The sequence below is a fragment of the Macaca thibetana genome, chromosome 5, assembly GCF_024542745.1.
Source record: "Macaca thibetana thibetana isolate TM-01 chromosome 5, ASM2454274v1, whole genome shotgun sequence".
Lineage (NCBI taxonomy): Eukaryota > Metazoa > Chordata > Mammalia > Primates > Cercopithecidae > Macaca > Macaca thibetana.
In genome coordinates this window covers 123,148,878-123,167,031 of record NC_065582.1, presented here as the reverse complement: position 1 = coordinate 123,167,031, position 18,154 = coordinate 123,148,878, and the positions used below count along the sequence as shown (strand labels likewise).

General features: G+C 41.7%; 1 protein-coding gene across 1 annotated transcript in view; it reads right to left on the bottom strand.

Moving 5' to 3' along the window:
* DCK (deoxycytidine kinase) overlaps positions 1-15,912 on the bottom strand; it is a 30,080-nt gene extending 14,168 nt beyond the window's left edge. Inside the window, exons 1-2 of the mRNA XM_050791426.1 lie at positions 15,430-15,912; positions 11,108-11,223 (exon numbers count right to left, since the gene is read on the bottom strand). Of these exons, the coding sequence (XP_050647383.1) occupies positions 11,108-11,223; positions 15,430-15,520 (207 nt within the window). The 5' untranslated portion in view covers positions 15,521-15,912. The remainder of the gene's footprint in view (positions 1-11,107; positions 11,224-15,429) is intronic.
* Positions 15,913-18,154: the final 2,242 nt, after the last annotated feature.

The following is an 18,154-nucleotide window of genomic DNA, read 5'->3' as shown; positions in this document are numbered from 1 at the left end:
GTGATGACTTTTAACTAGGAGGCATCCCACATATTTGAACCTCCAAGGGATTGTTATTTTAAAAAGCACTCAAATCCCTGAGATTCTTTCTTGTGTGTGCAAATTGTGGAATACATGAGAAATTTTGTACATGTACATAATGTGCAGTAATCAAATCAAGATATTCAGGGTGTCCATCACCAGAGTACAATATATTTTTGCATTCTACTCTGCTGTAAAACACTGAATTATTTCTTCAAGCTTCCTGTATGTCTGTATACTTTAACTCACTCCTCTTCATCTTCCCCCTCCCCTCCACCTACCCTTCCCAGTTACTGTTATCTATTTTTCCACACTCTATCTCAAGTGTTCAAATTGTTTAGCTCCCAGAGATTCTTATGACTTCCTTCCACTGGTTGAGAATTATGAACCAAATAAAGAATAAACTGATCTAAATTCAATTACCTTAATGATTACATTTCTTTCTGCAAATTAAAATTTTTGGCATTTTGGTTTTATTTATCAGTTTCTGTGCCCTTGGTTAATGTGAGGCATGCTGAGAGTCAAATGACAAATGTGTCAGCAGACCTTAAATGGAGGTCACCTAGTCCAATACCCTGTTTAAGAATACCCTCTATTTTCCAACATTGGTTTAATCTGGTTAGTTTCTAATACCTGAGGATAACTGCACTGACAGCTGACCCCAGAAATAAAAGGAAAAAGAGTTGCTTTTAGAACTTAAGTCTCTCCTTTCAAAAGGTAAGCAAACTTGAGTAGGCACTTCAGCAAAAAGCTATATAAAAAATGCAGTGAGAGAAGACAGATGGCCCAGAGGAAAATGGGCAAAAGGACCCAAGTGGGCACTTCACAAAAATCAAAATGCCTAATAAACATATGAAAAGGAACACAGCCTCATTAGCAAGCGGGGAAATACAAATTAAACAAAAAAATAGTAACCACTCAGCAGAATGACAAAAATGAGAAAGCCAGACACTACTAAATGCTGGCAAAGACATGGATTAATGAGAGCTTGATTACACTGTGGGGAGAGAAAACTGGAAAGCCAGTTGGGAAAACAGGCATCATAACATTCCTAGTAATTTTACTTCTTATTCCTACAGAAACTTTTGCATGTATGCAAGTGAATTTACGTTCAGAGCAATGCTGTTTATATGAGTAACTAAACTGGAAATCATTCAAAAATCAATTAAAGGTATAAAATGAACAAACAGTGATATACGAATAAAATTAAATACTATAGGCCCCACACAGTGGCTCACGCCTGTAATCCCAACACTCTGGGAGGCCAAGATGGGCAGATCGCTTGAACCCAGGAGTTTGAAACCAGCCTGGGTAACATGGCAAAACCCCATCTCTATAAAAAATACAAAAATTAGCCAAGCGTGGTGGCACACAGGTGTGGTGGCCTATGGTGCTAGCTACTCTGGAGGCTGAGGAGGGAGGATCACCCGAGCCTGGGGAGGTCGAGGCTGCAGTGAACCATGGCTGTGCCACTGCACTTTACCTGGGCAACTGAGTGAAATCCTGTCTCAAAAAAACAGTATTTTTAAAAAACAAAATTCAATCCTATATAGCTGAAAATAAACAAGCTATAGCTGCATATAACAATACGGACAAATTTCATAAATGTATTAAGTAAAAGAAGCGAGAGAAAAAATACAAACAATGTAATTCCATTTATATAACTTCAAAAACAGACTAAACTAAATTATACTTAGAGGTATGTTCATGTATGTTCAAACAATTTTTAGGAAGCAGGAAAATTATTATCACAAAAGAATGGGATTGATTACCCCTAGCAGAGTAGTAACGCAGGAAAGAAGATATTGTGATTGGAGAAGACAAACAGGGATTTCTGGAACGATAATGTTGTATTTCTTGACCTGGATAATGGTTATAAAGATGTCAACTTTAAAACTGTTCTTCAAACTGTACATTAGCTATCACCCACTTTTCTACAGATACATCATAATGCCAAAAATGTTTTTAAAAAGAAGCAAATAAACAAATTTACCCACTTTAAAATTCTACTGTAGACTAACCTTGCCTTTCCCCAAAAATCAAATGTAAAACATCAATTTCTTAAGATAATGAGGTCTATATGGGAAGAAAGCCCCTTTAAGATTTAGTCCTGGATATCCTAAGGATTGTAACATCATGTACTAAGGATTGTAACATCATGTGTACTGAATTAGGCCCTAGGTCTAAAGTTAGCTATGCCTGGCAAACAGAAGGTGTATGAAAAAATATTTTTGATTATTCAAAACCATATATTGTCAAAGTCCATGGAATATCTTGCTAGTGATTCCTCTTTGCATATGTGATTTACATTTTAAATATTCAATTATTATACCCAGAATTCCTTATACCAACGGCTAAATTTTTTTTAAACTTTTTTTTCCATTTTCTGTCCTCCTCTGATCAAAGTAACTTGCTAGCATACATTTCCATTTTTAAGGTTTCTGCCTTACTGTTTTCAATTTCTTTTTTCTTTTAGACAGGGTCTTGCTGTCACCCAGGCTGGGGTACAGTGGCATGAGCATGGCTCACTACAGTCTCAATTTCTTGGGCTCAAGCAATCCTACAACCTCAGCCTTCCAAGTAGCTGTAACCCCAAGTGCAGGCTACCACACCTAGCTAATTTTTAAATTTTTTGTAGAGATGGGGTCGCCCTATGCTGCTCAGGCTGGTCTCCAACTCCTGGGCTCAAGCGATCCTCCGGCCTCAGTCTCCCAAAGTGCTGGGATTGGCTGCTCTGCCAATGGAGCAGCCATTCTTTATTGCTTTACCTTCCTAATAAACTTGCTGTCACTTAAAAAAAAAAAAAAAAAGTTCTGGGATTACATGCATAAGCCACCACACCTGGCCTTGCTTTCAATTTCAATTCTCATTTCTCCAGAAATAAAAATCTTAGCAATGTCTCTCTCACACATACAACCATACATTTTAGTATAAAAAAGTGGAACTGTACTGTCATTCTCTTTCTTCCTCATTTGCAGCGCAGAATAGAAAAAAGCTGGGAAATTAAAACTTGTGCCCAGAGTGAAAGTCTGGCAAGAATGAAAGTAAAAAGAAATGAGAGTAAATGACAAAAGGCTTAAAAGGTAAAACTCAGTTACTGAATAGTACTTTTTTTTTTTTTTTTTTTTTTTTTTTTTTTGAGATGGAGTCTTACCTCTGTTACCCAGGTTGGAGTGTAATAGCGTGATCTCGGCTCACTGCAACCTCCCAGGTTCAAGCAATTATCTGGCCTCAGCCTCCCAAGTAGCTAGGATTACAGGCGCCCACCACCATGCCCAGCTAATTTTTGTATGTTTAGTAGAGACGGGGTTTCACCATGTTGGCCAGGCTGGTCTCCAACTCCTGACCTCAGGCGATCTGCCTGCCTCAGCCTCCCAAAGTCCTGGGATTACAGACATGAGCCACCATGCCTGGCCTTATTTGCTTGTTTTTAAACAAAACGTGAAAAGACACTGAAAGGCCGGGCGCGGTGGTTCATGCCTGTAATCCCAGCATTTTGGGAGACTGAGGCAGGCAGATCACCTGAGGTCGGGAGTTCAAGACCAGCCTGACCAACATGGAGAAACCCCGTCTCTACTAAAAATACAAAAAAAACTAGCCGGGCACAGTGGCCCATGCTTGCAATCCCAGCTACTCCAGAGGCAGAGGCAGGAGAATTGCTTGAACCTGGGAGGCGGACATTGTGGTGAGCCGAGATCGAGCCATTGCACTCCAGCCTGAGCAACAAAAGTGAAACTCCATCTCAAAAAAAAAAAAAAAAAAAATTAGAAAAGACACTGAAGGAATTTAATTTGCTATTAGATTTTTTTAAACTTTATTTAACTTTTTAAAAACTTTTAGATTCCCGGGCAAGATGGCCGAATAGGAACAGCTCTGGTCTGCAGCTCCCAGTGAGACCAATGCAGAACACGGGTGATTTCTGCATTTCCAACTGAAGTACCCAATTCATCTCACTGGGACTGGTTATACAGTGGGTGCAGCCCACGGAGGGCAAGCAGAAGCAGGATGGGGCATCGCCTCACCTGGGAAGTGCAAGGGGTGGGGGAACTCCCTCCCCTAGCCAAGGGAAGCCTTGAGGGATGGTGCTATCCAGCCCAGATACTAGGCTTTTCCCACAGTCTTCAAAACCCGCAGATCAGGAGATTCCCTCGGGTGCCTACACCACAAGGGCCCTGGTTTTCAAGCACAAAACTGGGCGGCCATTTGGGCAGACATGGAGCTAGCTGCAGGAGTTTTTTTTCATACTCCAGTGGCACCTGGAATGCCAGTGACACAGAACCATTTACTCTCCTAGAAAGGGGGCTGAAGTCAGGGAGCCTAGTGGTCTTGCTCAACAGATCCCACCCCCACGGAGCCCAGCAAGCTAAGATCCACTGGCTTGAAATTCTCACTGCCAGCACAGCAGTCTGAAGTTGACCTGGGACGCTCCACTTCGTGGGGGGAGGGGCGTCCGCTCTTACTGAGGCTTCAGTAGGCGGTTTTCCCCTCACAGTGTAAATAAAACCACCTGGAAGTTTGAGCTGGGCGGACCCCACCACAACTTGGCAAAGCCCTGTAGCCAGACTGCCTCTCTAGACTCCTCCTTTCTGGGCAGGGCATTTCTGAAAGAAAAGCAGCAGCCCCAGTCAGGGACTTATAGATCAAACTCCCATCTCCCTAGGACAGAGCACCTGGGGAAAGGGGCAGCTGTGAGTGCAGCCTCAGGGGACTTAAACATTCCTGCCTGCTGGCTCTGAAGAGAGCAGTGGAATTCCCAGCGCAGCGCTCGAGCTCTACTAAGGGACAGGCAGCATCCTCAAGAGGGTCCATGACTCCCGTGCCTCCTGACTAGGACACACCTCCCAGCAGGGATCGGCAGACACCTCATACAGGAGAGCTCCGGCTGGCATCTGGCAGGTGCCCCTCTGGGACAAAGCTTCCAAAGGAAGGAGCAGGCAGCAATCTTTGCTGTTCTGCAGCCTCCGCTGGTGATACTCAGGCAAACAGGATCTGGAGTGGACCTCCAGCAAACTCCAGCAGACCTGCAGCAGAGAGGCCTGTTAGAAGGAAACTAACAAACAAAAAGCAATAGCATCAACATTAACAAAAAGGACAATCACGCAAAATCCCCATCTGAGGTTCACCAACATCAAAGACCAAAGGTAGATAAATCCACAAAGATAAGGAAAAGCCAGTGCGAAAAGGCTAAAAATTCCAAAAACCAGAATGTTTTTTCTCCTCCAAAGGACCACAACTCCTCACCAGCAAGAGAACAAAGCTGGACGGAGAATAAGTGTGACGAATTGACAGAAGTAGGCTTCAGAAGGTGGGTTAAAACAAACTCCACTGAGCTAAAGGAGCATGTTCTGACCCAATGCAAGGAACTAAGAACCTTGATAAATGGCTACAGGAACTGCTAACTAGAATAACCAGTTTACAGAAGAACATAAATGACCTGATGGAGCTGAAAAACACAGCACGAGAACTTAGTGAAGCATACACAAGTGTCAATAGCCAAATCGATTAAGTGGAAAAAAGAATATCAGAGACTGAAGATAAACTTAATAAAAATAAAGCGTGACAATAAGATTAGAGAAAACAGAATGAAAAGAAACAAAGTCTCCCAAAAAATATGGGACCATGTGAAAAGACCAAACCTAGTTTGACTGGTGTACCTGAAACTGACGGGGAGAGTGGAACCAAGCTGGAAAACACACTTCAGGATTATTATCCAGGAGAACTTCTCCAACCTAGCAATTCAGGCCAACATTCAAATTCAGGAAATATAGAGAACATCACAAAGATGCTCCCTGAGAACAGCAACCCCAGGACACATAATCGTCAGATTCACCAAGATTAAAATAAAGGAAAAAATGTCAAGGGCAGTCAGAGAGAAAGGTTAGGTTACCCACAAAGGGAAGCCCATCAGACTAACAGTGGATCTCTCTGCAGAAACCCTACATGCCAGAAGAGAGTGTAGACTAACATTCAACATTCTTAAGGAAAAGAATTTTCAACCCAGAATTTCATATCCAGTCAAACTAAGCTTCACAAGTGAAGGAGAAATAAAATCCGTTACAGACAAGCAAATGCTGAGGGATTTTGTCACTACCACGCCTGCCTTACAAGAGCTCCTGAAGGAAGCATTAAATATGGAAAGGAAAAACCGGTACCAGCCACTGCAAAAACATACCAAAATGTAAAGACAACTGACACTATGAAGAAACTGCATCAACTAATGGGCAAAATAACCAGCTAGCATCATAATAACAGGATCAAATTCACACATAACAATATTAACCTTAAATGTAAATGGGCTAAATAGCCCAATTGAAAGACACAGACTGGCAAATTAGATAGAGTCAAGATCCAACAGTGTGCAGTCTTCAGGAGTCACATCTCACATGCAAAGACACAGAAAGGCTATAAAGGGATGGAGGGAGATTTACCAAGCTAATGGAAAGCAAAAAAAAAGGGGGCTGCAATCGTAATCTCTGATAAAACAGACTTTAAATCAAGAAAGATGAAAAAAGACAAAGAAGGGCATTACATAATGGTAAAGGGATCAATGCAACAAGAAGAGCTAACTATCCTAAATATATATGCACCCAATACAGGAGCACCCAGATTCATAATGCAAGTTCTTAGAAACCTACAAAGAGACTTAGACTTCCACATAATAACAGTGGGAGACTTTAACAACCCACTGTCAATATTAGGTCAACAAGACAGAAAATTAACAAGGATATTCAGGACTTGAACTCAGCTGTGGACCAAGCGGACCTAAAAGACACCCATAGAACTCCCTACCCAAATCAACAGAATATACATTCTTCTCAGTAACACAATGCACTTACCCTAAAATTGACCACATAATTGGAAGTAAAACATTCCTCAGCAAATGCAAAAGAATGGAAATCATAACAGTCTGTCAGACCACACTGCAATCAAAGTAGAACTCAGGATTAAGAAACTCACTCAAAACTGCACAACTACATGGAAACTGAACAACCTGCTCCTCAATGACTACTGGGTAAATAACAAAATTAGGGCAGAAATAAATAAGTTATTTGAAACCAATGAGAACAAAGACGTAACGTACCACAATCTCTGGGACACAGCTAAAGTAGTGTTTAGAGGGAAATTTATAGCACTAAATGCCCACGAGAAAGCAGGAAAGATCTAAAATCGACACCCTAACATCACAATTAAAAGAACTAGAGAAGCAAGAGCAAACAAATTCAAAAGCTAGCAGAAGACAAGAAATAACTAAGATCAGAGCAGAACTGAAGGAGATAGAGACATGAAAAACTCTTAAAAAAAAAAAAATCAATGAATCCAGGAGCTGGTTCTTCGAAAAGATTAACAAAATATATAGACCACTAGACAGACTAATAAAGAAGAAAAGAGGGAAGAATCAAATAGACACAATAAAGGATCACCACTGATCCCACAGAAATACAAACTACCATGAGAGAACACTATAAACACCTCCACGCAAATAAGCTAGAAAATCTAGAAGAAATGGATAAATTCCTGGACATATACGCCCTCCCAAGATTAAACCAAGTAGAACTCGAATCCCTGAATAGGCCAATAACAAGTTCTGAAATTGAGGCAGTAATATCCTACCAACCAAAAAAAGCCCAGGACCAGAGAGATTCACAGCTGAATTCTACCAGAGGTACAAAGAGGAGGTGGTACCATTCCTTCTGAAACTATTCCAAACAACAGAAAAAGAGGGACTCCTCCCTAACTCATTTGTTGAGGCCAGCATCATCCTAACACAAAAACCTGGCAGAGACACAACAAAAAAAGAAAATTTCAGGCCAATATCCCTGATAAACATTGATGTGAAAATCCTCAATAAAATACTGGCAAACCGAATCCAGCAGCACATTAAAAAGCTTATTCATCACGATTAAGTCAGCTTCATCCCTGGGATGCAGGGCTGGTTCAACATATGCAAATCAATTAACGTAATCCATCACATAAACAGAACCAGTGACAAAAACCGCATGATTATCTCAATAGATGCAGAAAAGGCCTTCGACAAAATTCAACATCCCTTCATGCTAAAAACTCTCAATAAACTAGGTATTGATGAAACATATCTCAAAATAATAAGAGCTATTTATGACAAACCCACAACCAATACCATTCCCTTTGAAAACCGGCACAAGACAAGGATGCCGTCTCTCACCACTCCTATTCAATATAGTATTGGAAGGTCTGGCCAGGGCAATCAGGCAAGAGAAAGAAATAAAGGTATTCAAATAGGAAGAGGGGAAGTCAAATTATCTCTGTTTGCAGATGACATGATTGTATATTTAGAAAACCCCATCGTCTCAGCCCAAAAACCCCTTATGGTGATAAGCAACTTCAGTAAAGTCTCAGGATACAAAATCAATGGACAAAAATCACAAGCATTCCCATACACCAATAATAGACAGAGAGCCAAATCATGAGTGAATTCCCATTCACAATTGTTTTACAAAGAGAATAAAATACCTAGGAATACAACTTACAATGGATGTGAAGGACCTCTTCAAGGAGAACTACAAACCACTGCTCAAGGAAATAAGAGAGGCCACAAACAAATGGAAAAACATTCCACGCTCATAGATAGGAAAAATCAATATCATGAAAATGGCCATACTGCCCAAAGTAATTTATAGATTCAATGCTATTCCCATCAAGCTACCATTGACTTTCTTCACAGAATTAGAAAAAACTACCTTAAATTTAATATGGAACCAAAAAAGAGCCCATATAGCCAAGACAATCCTAAGCAAATAGAACAAAGCTTGAGGCATCATACTACCTGACTTCAAACTATACTACAAGGCTACAGTAACCAAAATGGCATGGTACTGGTACCAAAACAGATATATAGACCAAAATATAGAACACAGCCCTCAGAAATACCACCACACATCTACAGCCATCTGATCTTTGACAAATCTGACAAAAACAAGCAATGGGAAAAGGATTCCCTATTTAATAAATGGTGTTGGGAAAACTGGCTAGCCATATGCAGAAAACTGAAACTGGACCCCTTCCTTACACCTTATACAAAAATTAACTCAAGATGGATTAAAGATTTAATCATAAGACCTAAAATCATAAAAACGCTAGAAGAAAACATACGCAATACCATTCAGGACAGAGGCATGGGCAAAGACTTCATGACTAAAATACCAAAAGCAGTGGTAACAAAAGTCAAAACTGACAAATGAGATCTAATTAAACTAAAGAGCTTCTGCACAGCAAAAGAAACTATCATCCAAGTAAACAGGCAACCTACAAAATGGGAGAAAATTTTTGCAATCTACCCATCGGACAAAGGGCTAATATCCAGAATCTACAAAGAACTCAAATTTACAGGAAAAAAAAAACAAGGAAAACCATCAAAAAGTGGGTGAAGGATATGAACAGACACTTTTCAAAAGAAGATATTTATGCAGCCAATAAACATATGAAAAAAAGCTCATCATCACTGGTCATTAGAGAAATGCAAATCAAGACCACAATGAGATACCATCTCACACCAGTTAGAATAGTGATCATTAAAAAGTCAGGAAACAAGAGATGTTGGAGAGGATATGGAGAAATAGGAATGCTTTTACACCGTTAGTGGGAGTGTAAATTAGTCCAACCACTGTGGAAGACAGTGTGGCGATTCCTCAAGGATCTAGAACCAGAAATACCATTTGACCCAGCAATCCCATTACTGGGTATATACCCAAAGGATTATAAATCATTCTGCCATAAAGACACATGCAGATGTATGTTTATTGCAGCACTATTCACAATAGCAAAGACTGGGAACCAACTGAAATGCCCATCAATAATTGACTGGATAAAGAAAATGTGGCACATATACACTAAGGGATACTATGCAGCCCTAAAAAAAGAATGAGTTCATGTCCTTTGCAGGGACATGGATGAAGCTGGAAACCATCATTCTCAGCAAGCTAACACATGAACAGGAAACCAAAGACCGCATGTTCTAACTTGTAAGTGGGAGTTGAACAATGAGAACACATGGGCACAGGGAGGGGAACATCACACACCAGGGGTCGGTGGGGTGGGAGGCAAGGGGAGGGATAGCACTAGGAGAAATACCTAATGTAGATGACGGGCTGATGGGTGCAGCAAACCATCATGGCACGTGTATACCTATGTAACAAACCTGCACATTCTGCACATGTATCCCAGAACTTAAAGTATAACAAAAAAAAAAAAAAAAGAAATTTTTATGAAAAAGAAAACTTTAAACTTTACTTGTGCATAAATCTTGAATGCACAGCTTGATAAATTTTACTTTCCTTTTTTTTTTTTTGAGACAGTGTGTCATTCTGTCACCCAGGCTGGAGCACAGTGGTGCCATCTGTGCTCACTGCAACCTCTGCCACCTGGGTTCAAGAAATTCTCCTACCTCAGCTTTACAAGTAGGTGGGATTCAGGTATCCACCACCACGTTTGGCTAAGTTTTGTATTTTTAGTAGAGATGGCATTTCACCATGTTAACCAGGCTAGTCTTGAACTCTTCACCTAAAGTGATCCACCCGCCTCAGCCTCCCAAAATGCTGGGATTACAAGCGTGAGCCACCAACCCCGGCCTCAATGAATGTTTATACATACAGTCACCCCTCAGTATCCTCAAGAATTGATTCCAGGTTCCACACAGATACCAACATCCATAGATGTTCAAGTCCTTTATGTAAAATAGTGTAATATCTGCATATACCCTGTGCACATCCTCCCAAATAGTATAAATCATCTCTAGATTACTTATAATACTTAATACAATGTAAATGCTATATGAACAGTAATCCTGTATTATTTTCATTATTTTTTATTTTTGTATTGTTTATTTTTTTCTGAATATTTTCTATTAATGACTGGTTGAATCCCCAGATCCGAAACCCACTGATATGGAGAGCCAACTGTATATATATCCATGTAACTACCACCTAGATGAAGATACAGACCTAAAGTGAGATTTGAAAAGTTTTATTGAAAAAGAAAAAAGCCAAGAGATTAAGTACTACTGCTCCTCTAAACCAAAAGGCTTTTATCTACTTAAATTTTATTTTCATACCTCAAATTCATCTTGAGTACTTTGAACATTGCACCATCTGGCAACAGGTTCAGGAACCACTTCCCAATCTTCACACACTTGTTTAAGGATATTCACAAATGTTGACTTCCCTGCAGCTGTTGTGAGGAAAGATAAAATTGAGGAAGGAAAGTTGTCAGGAAAAAAAGATGTTAAATAGTCATTAGCTTCTGCAAGATTTACAATAGTGAGCAACACAAAAAACCCAAAACATTCAATTTTCTCAACTTTATATTTCTTTAAAAGAAAATTAAAAGGCCCCCCTGCCCAATTTCATTAAGCACATTTGTTTTTTATTATGTTTAGTTTAACAATACATTATATTTAGTAGTAGGGACAGTCTTGACCTAGAGGTAATACTCCTAATGGCCACCACACCCTTTATATCTGAAGTCAGCAAATGTGGTTGTATCAGACATCTCTGGTTAGCATAATGTTCTCTCTCTTTCCCTGTGTGCGTGCACACACACACACAGATGAACATATAAATAACTTCATATACTTATAAGCAAAGCTTCCTCTTCCTTATAAATTAGATCCATGGAGAGTAGAAAGAACTTACCTTTGGCTTGCAGAACTATATTTAAATCTAGGACATTAGACAGGGCAATAGAAAGGAAGAAAAACCTGTAAGAACTCTAAAGAATCATACACAGAGAAAAAAAAGGAGTGAGGCAGTAAATAAGAAGGTGACACAGAGAGACAGTTCAGAAGAAAAACACAAAGTAAATTGGATCCAGAGGAGAGGAGAAAAATGTTTAAAGATAAACTGGATGACAATTAGATTTAATCATGGGAAAAACACTGGCCACCAAAATTTAGTATGGAGAGCATAAGCTTAGGGACTGTATGGCATTTAGAAGAATGTTAAGTGGAAGTGGAAGCATATAGAAAGAACACCTCACATTCACTAAGCTAGATGGAAGAGGGAAAGGAGAACATGATATTCAGAAAGAGCACTCAAGGAACAAATCAAAAAATTAGGCATCCACCAGAGACGGAAAGCACTTAAGGCTAGAGCATTCAACTTTCTTCTGACACTACTTACAAGCAGAAAAATTCATGTGGTCATACTTAAAAAGTCTAAGAGTAAAAACGGTTACATTTAGTTCAACCAGAGTAATAACAGTTAGCTAGAGCTGCCAATCAGACTAGCACGTCTAGTTCCTTAACTTTTTGGGGGGAAGTGGGAGCTAGAAAATAAGCTAATTATTAAATTAATTTTCTATGAAGGCAAAGGAGAAAAAGAACCAAAGACACTGATGTTAATACTTTTAAAAGTCATGGAAACTAACAGAATTCCTAATGCCAAGCAGGCGTTATAATGCTGAAAGTCATTCTGAACATACTACTAAAATGAGAAGCAGGTAAGTCCTCCATCCATCTAACATAAGGGAACATTTGAATAACACAGAACATAAGAAGATGGGTTATATAAATATAAAACTAAAACGACCAAGTTCAAATTCTAGGAAGAATAGAGGAATTGCAAAATAGTTTACGCACAGCTTAACAATTTGTGCATTTATTGCTTATTTGGATCTGACAAATAAGGTGAAGAGGACATGAACAAAAGTGCAAGACCAATAATAAACAGTAACTAACAAAGTCTCAGTGTCAGGGAGACGAAAAATAGCAAGGAACATGCTCCATCTAAACACCAATTGCTGTCATACAGAAATGCAGGCCTGGTGTTAACAGATCTTCAGATTTTTCAAAATCCAATAATTTAACTGTTTATGGGAAATCTCAAAATGTTTTCAAGTTAGCAACAAATTTAATTTATTTCTCTTTAGACACAGGGTCTCACTCTGTAGCCCAGGCTGTAGGGCAGTGGCACAACCACAGCTCGTGGCAGCCTCAAACTATAGGTGTCAAGAGATCCTCCAACTCAGCCTCCTGAGTAGCTAGGACTAAAGGTGCATGCTACCACAACTGGTTTTTTTTTTTTTTTTTTTTTTTTTTTTTTTTTTTTTGAGAGAGTCTCACTCTGTCACCTAGGCTGGAGTGCAGTGGTGCCATCTCAGTTCACTGCAACTTCTGCCTCCCAGACTCAAGCGATCCTCCCACATCAGCATCAGCCTCCTGAGTAGCTGGAGCTATAGGTGTGATTCACCGAGCCTGGCCTAATTTTTTTTTTTTTTTTCTTAGAGACTAGTTCTCTCTATGTTGCCATGCTGGTCTCAGACTCTTGGACTCAAGCAATCCTCCCGCCTCAGCCTCCCAAGGGACGGGGATTACAAGCCTGAGCCACTGGGCACTAAAATTTTTTTTCAACCTGTGCAGGCCAATATTGTGCAATTGCAGCTATCAGTTTGCAACTCCTTTCAGTGTAGGTAAAGGCGAAATCAATGAAGAATTTTAAGCAGGGGATAACACATGAGATTTGCATACAAAAAGACCGCTGCAGAAGTAGTTAAGAGAAACTGGAGATGGGATGAAATATTAGGAAATTATTTCAGCTGCTGAGAAGATTAAAGATGCTTTGAGGAAAGATTTCTAAATATGATACTACCTAACTGGATTAGAGAGAGGGAAAGTGGATGAAGGTATTGTGGTATTAATCTGAGGGGTTATTCATTCAACTTTACTTTTTTGTTTTGTTTTTGTGTTTTTAACAGAGTCTTGCTCTGTCACCCAGGCTAGAGTGCAGTAGTGTGAGCATGGCTCACTGTGGCCTTGATCTTTGGGCTCAAGCAATCCTCCTGCCTTAGCCTCCTGAGTAGCTGGGACCACAGGCACACCAGCACATGCAGCTAATTTTTTAATTTTTTTTGGAGATGAGTTCTCACTATGTTGCCCAGGCTGGTCTCAAACTCCTGGATTCAAGTGATCCTCTTGCCTAAGTCTCCCAAAATCCTGGGATTACAAGTATAAGCCACCATGCCCTGCCTCAAATTTACTTTTCAGATGGCTTTGTTCAGCCACTTTCTCCTGTCTTTATATATGGTCTTCTTTATTCAGTAAGCAACTGTCAGGGGTTCCATACTAGTAAACATGCACCGTCAAATAACTTACATTGCTAAGTATATTATATGGTCTTTCTACTGGTGCCTTAATTATGGAGCAATGAAATAAGAAGTCCTCTTTGAGAATGTATTTTTTTTCTATTGATTTGAATACTAAGCATCTGCCTGCCTTGTCTTTTTCAAGAAGGTACAGTGCTTTGAATGTGGTAAGAATTTTTAAAAATTTGCTGTATGCATGAATGACCAGCACCCAACCTGGAGCTAAAAAAATTAAAAAAAAAAAAAAATCTATCAAAACAGGAAGTTTCAGGGGTAGGTTTCCTGAGGTTGGAAATACAGAAGAATCGGACGTTGGTGTGTATCTTGCAAAATGACAGGCATGGCCTAGTCTTAGCACCCCATCTGAGTTAACAGAAACGTTAGTGGTCTTCGAATCATAATCCAATGTTTACTTGGATGTGGAGTAAGGGGTGAGGAATTGCATGCTATTAAGATCATAAAAGACCTCTTTTCTTGTACTCGAATGTTTCGAGTTTCGTTAATAATATAGCTAAAATAATGTTTCGGTAATAACATAGCTAAAAAACTGTAAACAACCCAGAGGTCCACAACTAGAAAATCGATAAACGATGGTACATCCATGCAATGGAATACTACTCAGCAATAAAAAAAAAAAAAAAAGAAAAAGAAAAAAACAAAAAAAACTACAGACACAAGTAACATGAATGAATTTCAAAAGCATTATGCTAAATGAAAGACGCCAGACACAAAAGGCGATATAGCCTATGATTCCATTTATATGGCATTCTGGAAAAGGCAACACTTGCAGGGATAGAAATCAAATCAGTGGGTGCCTGGGAATAGGAAGGGTGGAGGGGGCTGACTACAAAGGAGCAGGTAGGAACTTTCTGAGGTGATGAAAATGTTCTGTATTTCGATCGTGGTGATAGTAAAACGCATAATGTTTGTCAAACCTCATAAAAGAGTACACCTAAAAAGGGTGAATTTAATGTAAGTTACACCTCAAGAAATCTGATACCCTTCCCCCGCTTCCCTTTGCGAGTTCCCAACAAAGAGGGCGCAGAGGCTCAAAGCGCGCCTCACAGAGACCACAGGCCTGGCGCCCAGTCTGACTCCGGGGACCGCAGTCACCCCGTGGCGCGGGAGGGAAGGGAAGGAAGCTCTGGGTGGGAAAGGAAGCCGAGGGCGCGTCCACACGGCCAGGCTGGAGGGAAAGCCCTCACCGAGGAGCTGCACAGAGATGCGGCGAAGGGAAGCTTCAGCCACTGCTGCGACACCCCAGCCTTGCGTCCCACATTTCTGGAGGCTCCTTACCGATGTTCCCTTCGACGGAGATTTTCTTGATGCGGGTCCCCTCAGAGCTGGCTGAGAGAGACGGGCAGCTTCTCTTGGGCGGGGTGGCCATTCCTTAGTCTTGTGGCGGCCCAGAGCGCGTCCAGCAGAGAGGGCTGGGAGGCGGCCACAGGTACGCGCACTGGAGCTCGCGGCGCAGCCGAGGCAGATCCCGACCTGCCCCGTCCGCTAGTGAGCTCACAGGCCCGCCGGCGGGTGTCGGGGTTTGACTTTGGCGCGCGGAGGCAGCTGAGGACAGGGGCGGGCCTGTGGCGTGGCCCCGCCCTCCTCAACCCACCGATCTCTGGTTGCCCCTCGGCCCTAGCCCGTCTCCAGCGCGACTCCCCGCGTGCGCGCTTCGCACGCCACGTCACGTGGAGGCCGGGGCGGGGCCGCGCGTGTGGCGGAAGGCCTCTACCCTCGCAGCCAGGCGCCCGGGCGGGGCGCTGGAAGAGGTTCCGGAGTCGGGTGGGGAGGAAGGGTGGACGCCAGAGGCCTGAGGGCATTGGAGGACAGGGGGCGTCATCTGCAGTGGGCCGTGCCAGGCTTTGGAAAACCCGCCTCTCCAGTGGGCCTGCTGGAGATGAACAGACGCGTCTGGACAGAACTGGATAGACTTAAAGCTTTGAACTCATCAGGGGAGAAGGCACTGTGTGGTAGGAAAATCAAATGGACTTACCCTGGCTTCTCAGCCTAGAGGAAGACCATGAAGCGAAGTTCCGCCCTCGGGAATCGCACTGCCCACTTAGAGAGCCAGGCTCTCTTCCTCTATGTGCTTTTCATTAATTCAGTCTAGTGGCGAAGATACTGTCATTAGCCCATTTACCTACTAGTGGGAAAACAGGCACTGGGAGGCTGCTTGTTCCAAGTGTCAAAGTCAATAAGTGAAACTGGGATGGGAATTTAGGTAGTCAGATGCCACCCACGGGAAGCCTTTCCAGATCTCCCATACCGCTTTCCATTTGATTTGGATGCACGACCATGCTGCATAGAAGTTAGCACGTTGGGTAGGTAGGTTTCTGTTCGGCTGTTAGCCTGCCTAACACCTGGCACATAGGTAACAAAATGTACTGTATGTTGAATTTTTGAATGCCTACTTATGTGCCATGTACTCTGCTGGGACAAACGCAGTGTAGGATTTGTCCCAGCTCGATGAGTGCATTTTTAGTCAGGGTAAAGACCTAATGAGGCAAGAGACTAGGGAATTAGGGTAACCAAGGGTTAAGGCATAAGCAAAAGAACAGCAGGTGCAGCCAGTTCTAGGCAAGACTAGGCAGCATACAGGCCACACCTTCACTCCTGTGATTACAAGACAAAAGTTTCCGCCGGGCGTGGTGGCTCACGCCTTGTAATCCAGCACTTTGGGAGACCGAGGCGGGCGGATCACGAGGTCAGGAGATCGAGACCATCCTGCCTAACACGGTGAAACCCCGTCTCTACCGAAAATACAAAAAATTAGCCGGTAGTGGTGGTGGGCGCCTGTAGTCCCAGCTACTCTGGAGGCTGAGGCAGGAGAATGGCGTGAACCCGGGAGGCGGAGCTTGCAGTGAGCCAAGATCGCGCCACTGCACTCCAGCCTGGGCGACAGAGCGAGACTCTGTCTCAAAAAAAAAAAAAAAAAAGACAAGTTTCCGCATCAGCCTGCTTTTCTCAGCCATCTCCATTTCAGCCTCTGATTGGTCGCAGGCCAATCTTTCATAGGGTGTAATCAATTGCCTAGGGGTCTATCAAATTCTTTTAGCCTAGTAAACCTTAAGAACACTGCAGTTGGGACTCTTGAAGGACTTCCTTCGCTTCAATAAATTTTGTGCTTTTGTTACTCCGTTTTGTTGCTTTGTCTTTCGTTGCTTCCTTCTTTTGTTGCTTTGTTTCTACGTTTTGTTCAATTCTTCAACACGCCAAGAACCCAGACAATTCAGAGTCAAGACTTCCCATTCAGTAACACTAATAAACCGGATATTACCCAATCTAGAAGTTATCTGGTCCAAATTGTCTATGGAAACCAAAGGCCTTGCTATTCTTTTTTTACACTGCAACTACCATGAGACCTGAAAAGGATCTAAATGTGTAGCCAAAAGGGGAAAATGGTGACTCCATCCTCAGAAATAAAGAGCAGAAATTAAATCTGAATCCTTGGCGATCACATTTTCCAGGATTAAACAGCAAGTATCATTCTATGTAACTGCCCTATATTACTGTTATGCAATTATTTTGTATGTATTACTTTTACTTATCCCCATAGTGATTAATAGCAAGATCCTAGGAATCGAAAAGGCCTGAATAGTTGTCATCAGGTATAGCAAGGAAGTTGGGAGAAAGGTGCTGGGGAAGCTACTAGCTATCACATTCCACCGCCAAGCTTGGGGGGAAAACTCATGAAATGGTAATACTGGCGGCTACCGAGAGAAGGAAGGCAAGTCTCTGAGACATTCAACAGGGAAGCAGAGCTGGTCCTGGATGCATGTCATAAAGAGGCTTGGGGTTCCAAGGAGTAGAAATCTCCAAGTGTGGTTTCCACAAAAAAGACCCACACAGGAAGTATCTTAAAATGATGAAGAGTTTAAGCACTGGAAAATGAAAGATGTCAAACACCAGTTCTACCAGTTTCTGGCTGTGAAAACTTGAATTCATCTAAGCTTAAGAGTATACTTTGAAAAATACAAATGTGGGAGGCCAAGGCGGGTGAATCGCTTGAGCCCAGGAGTTT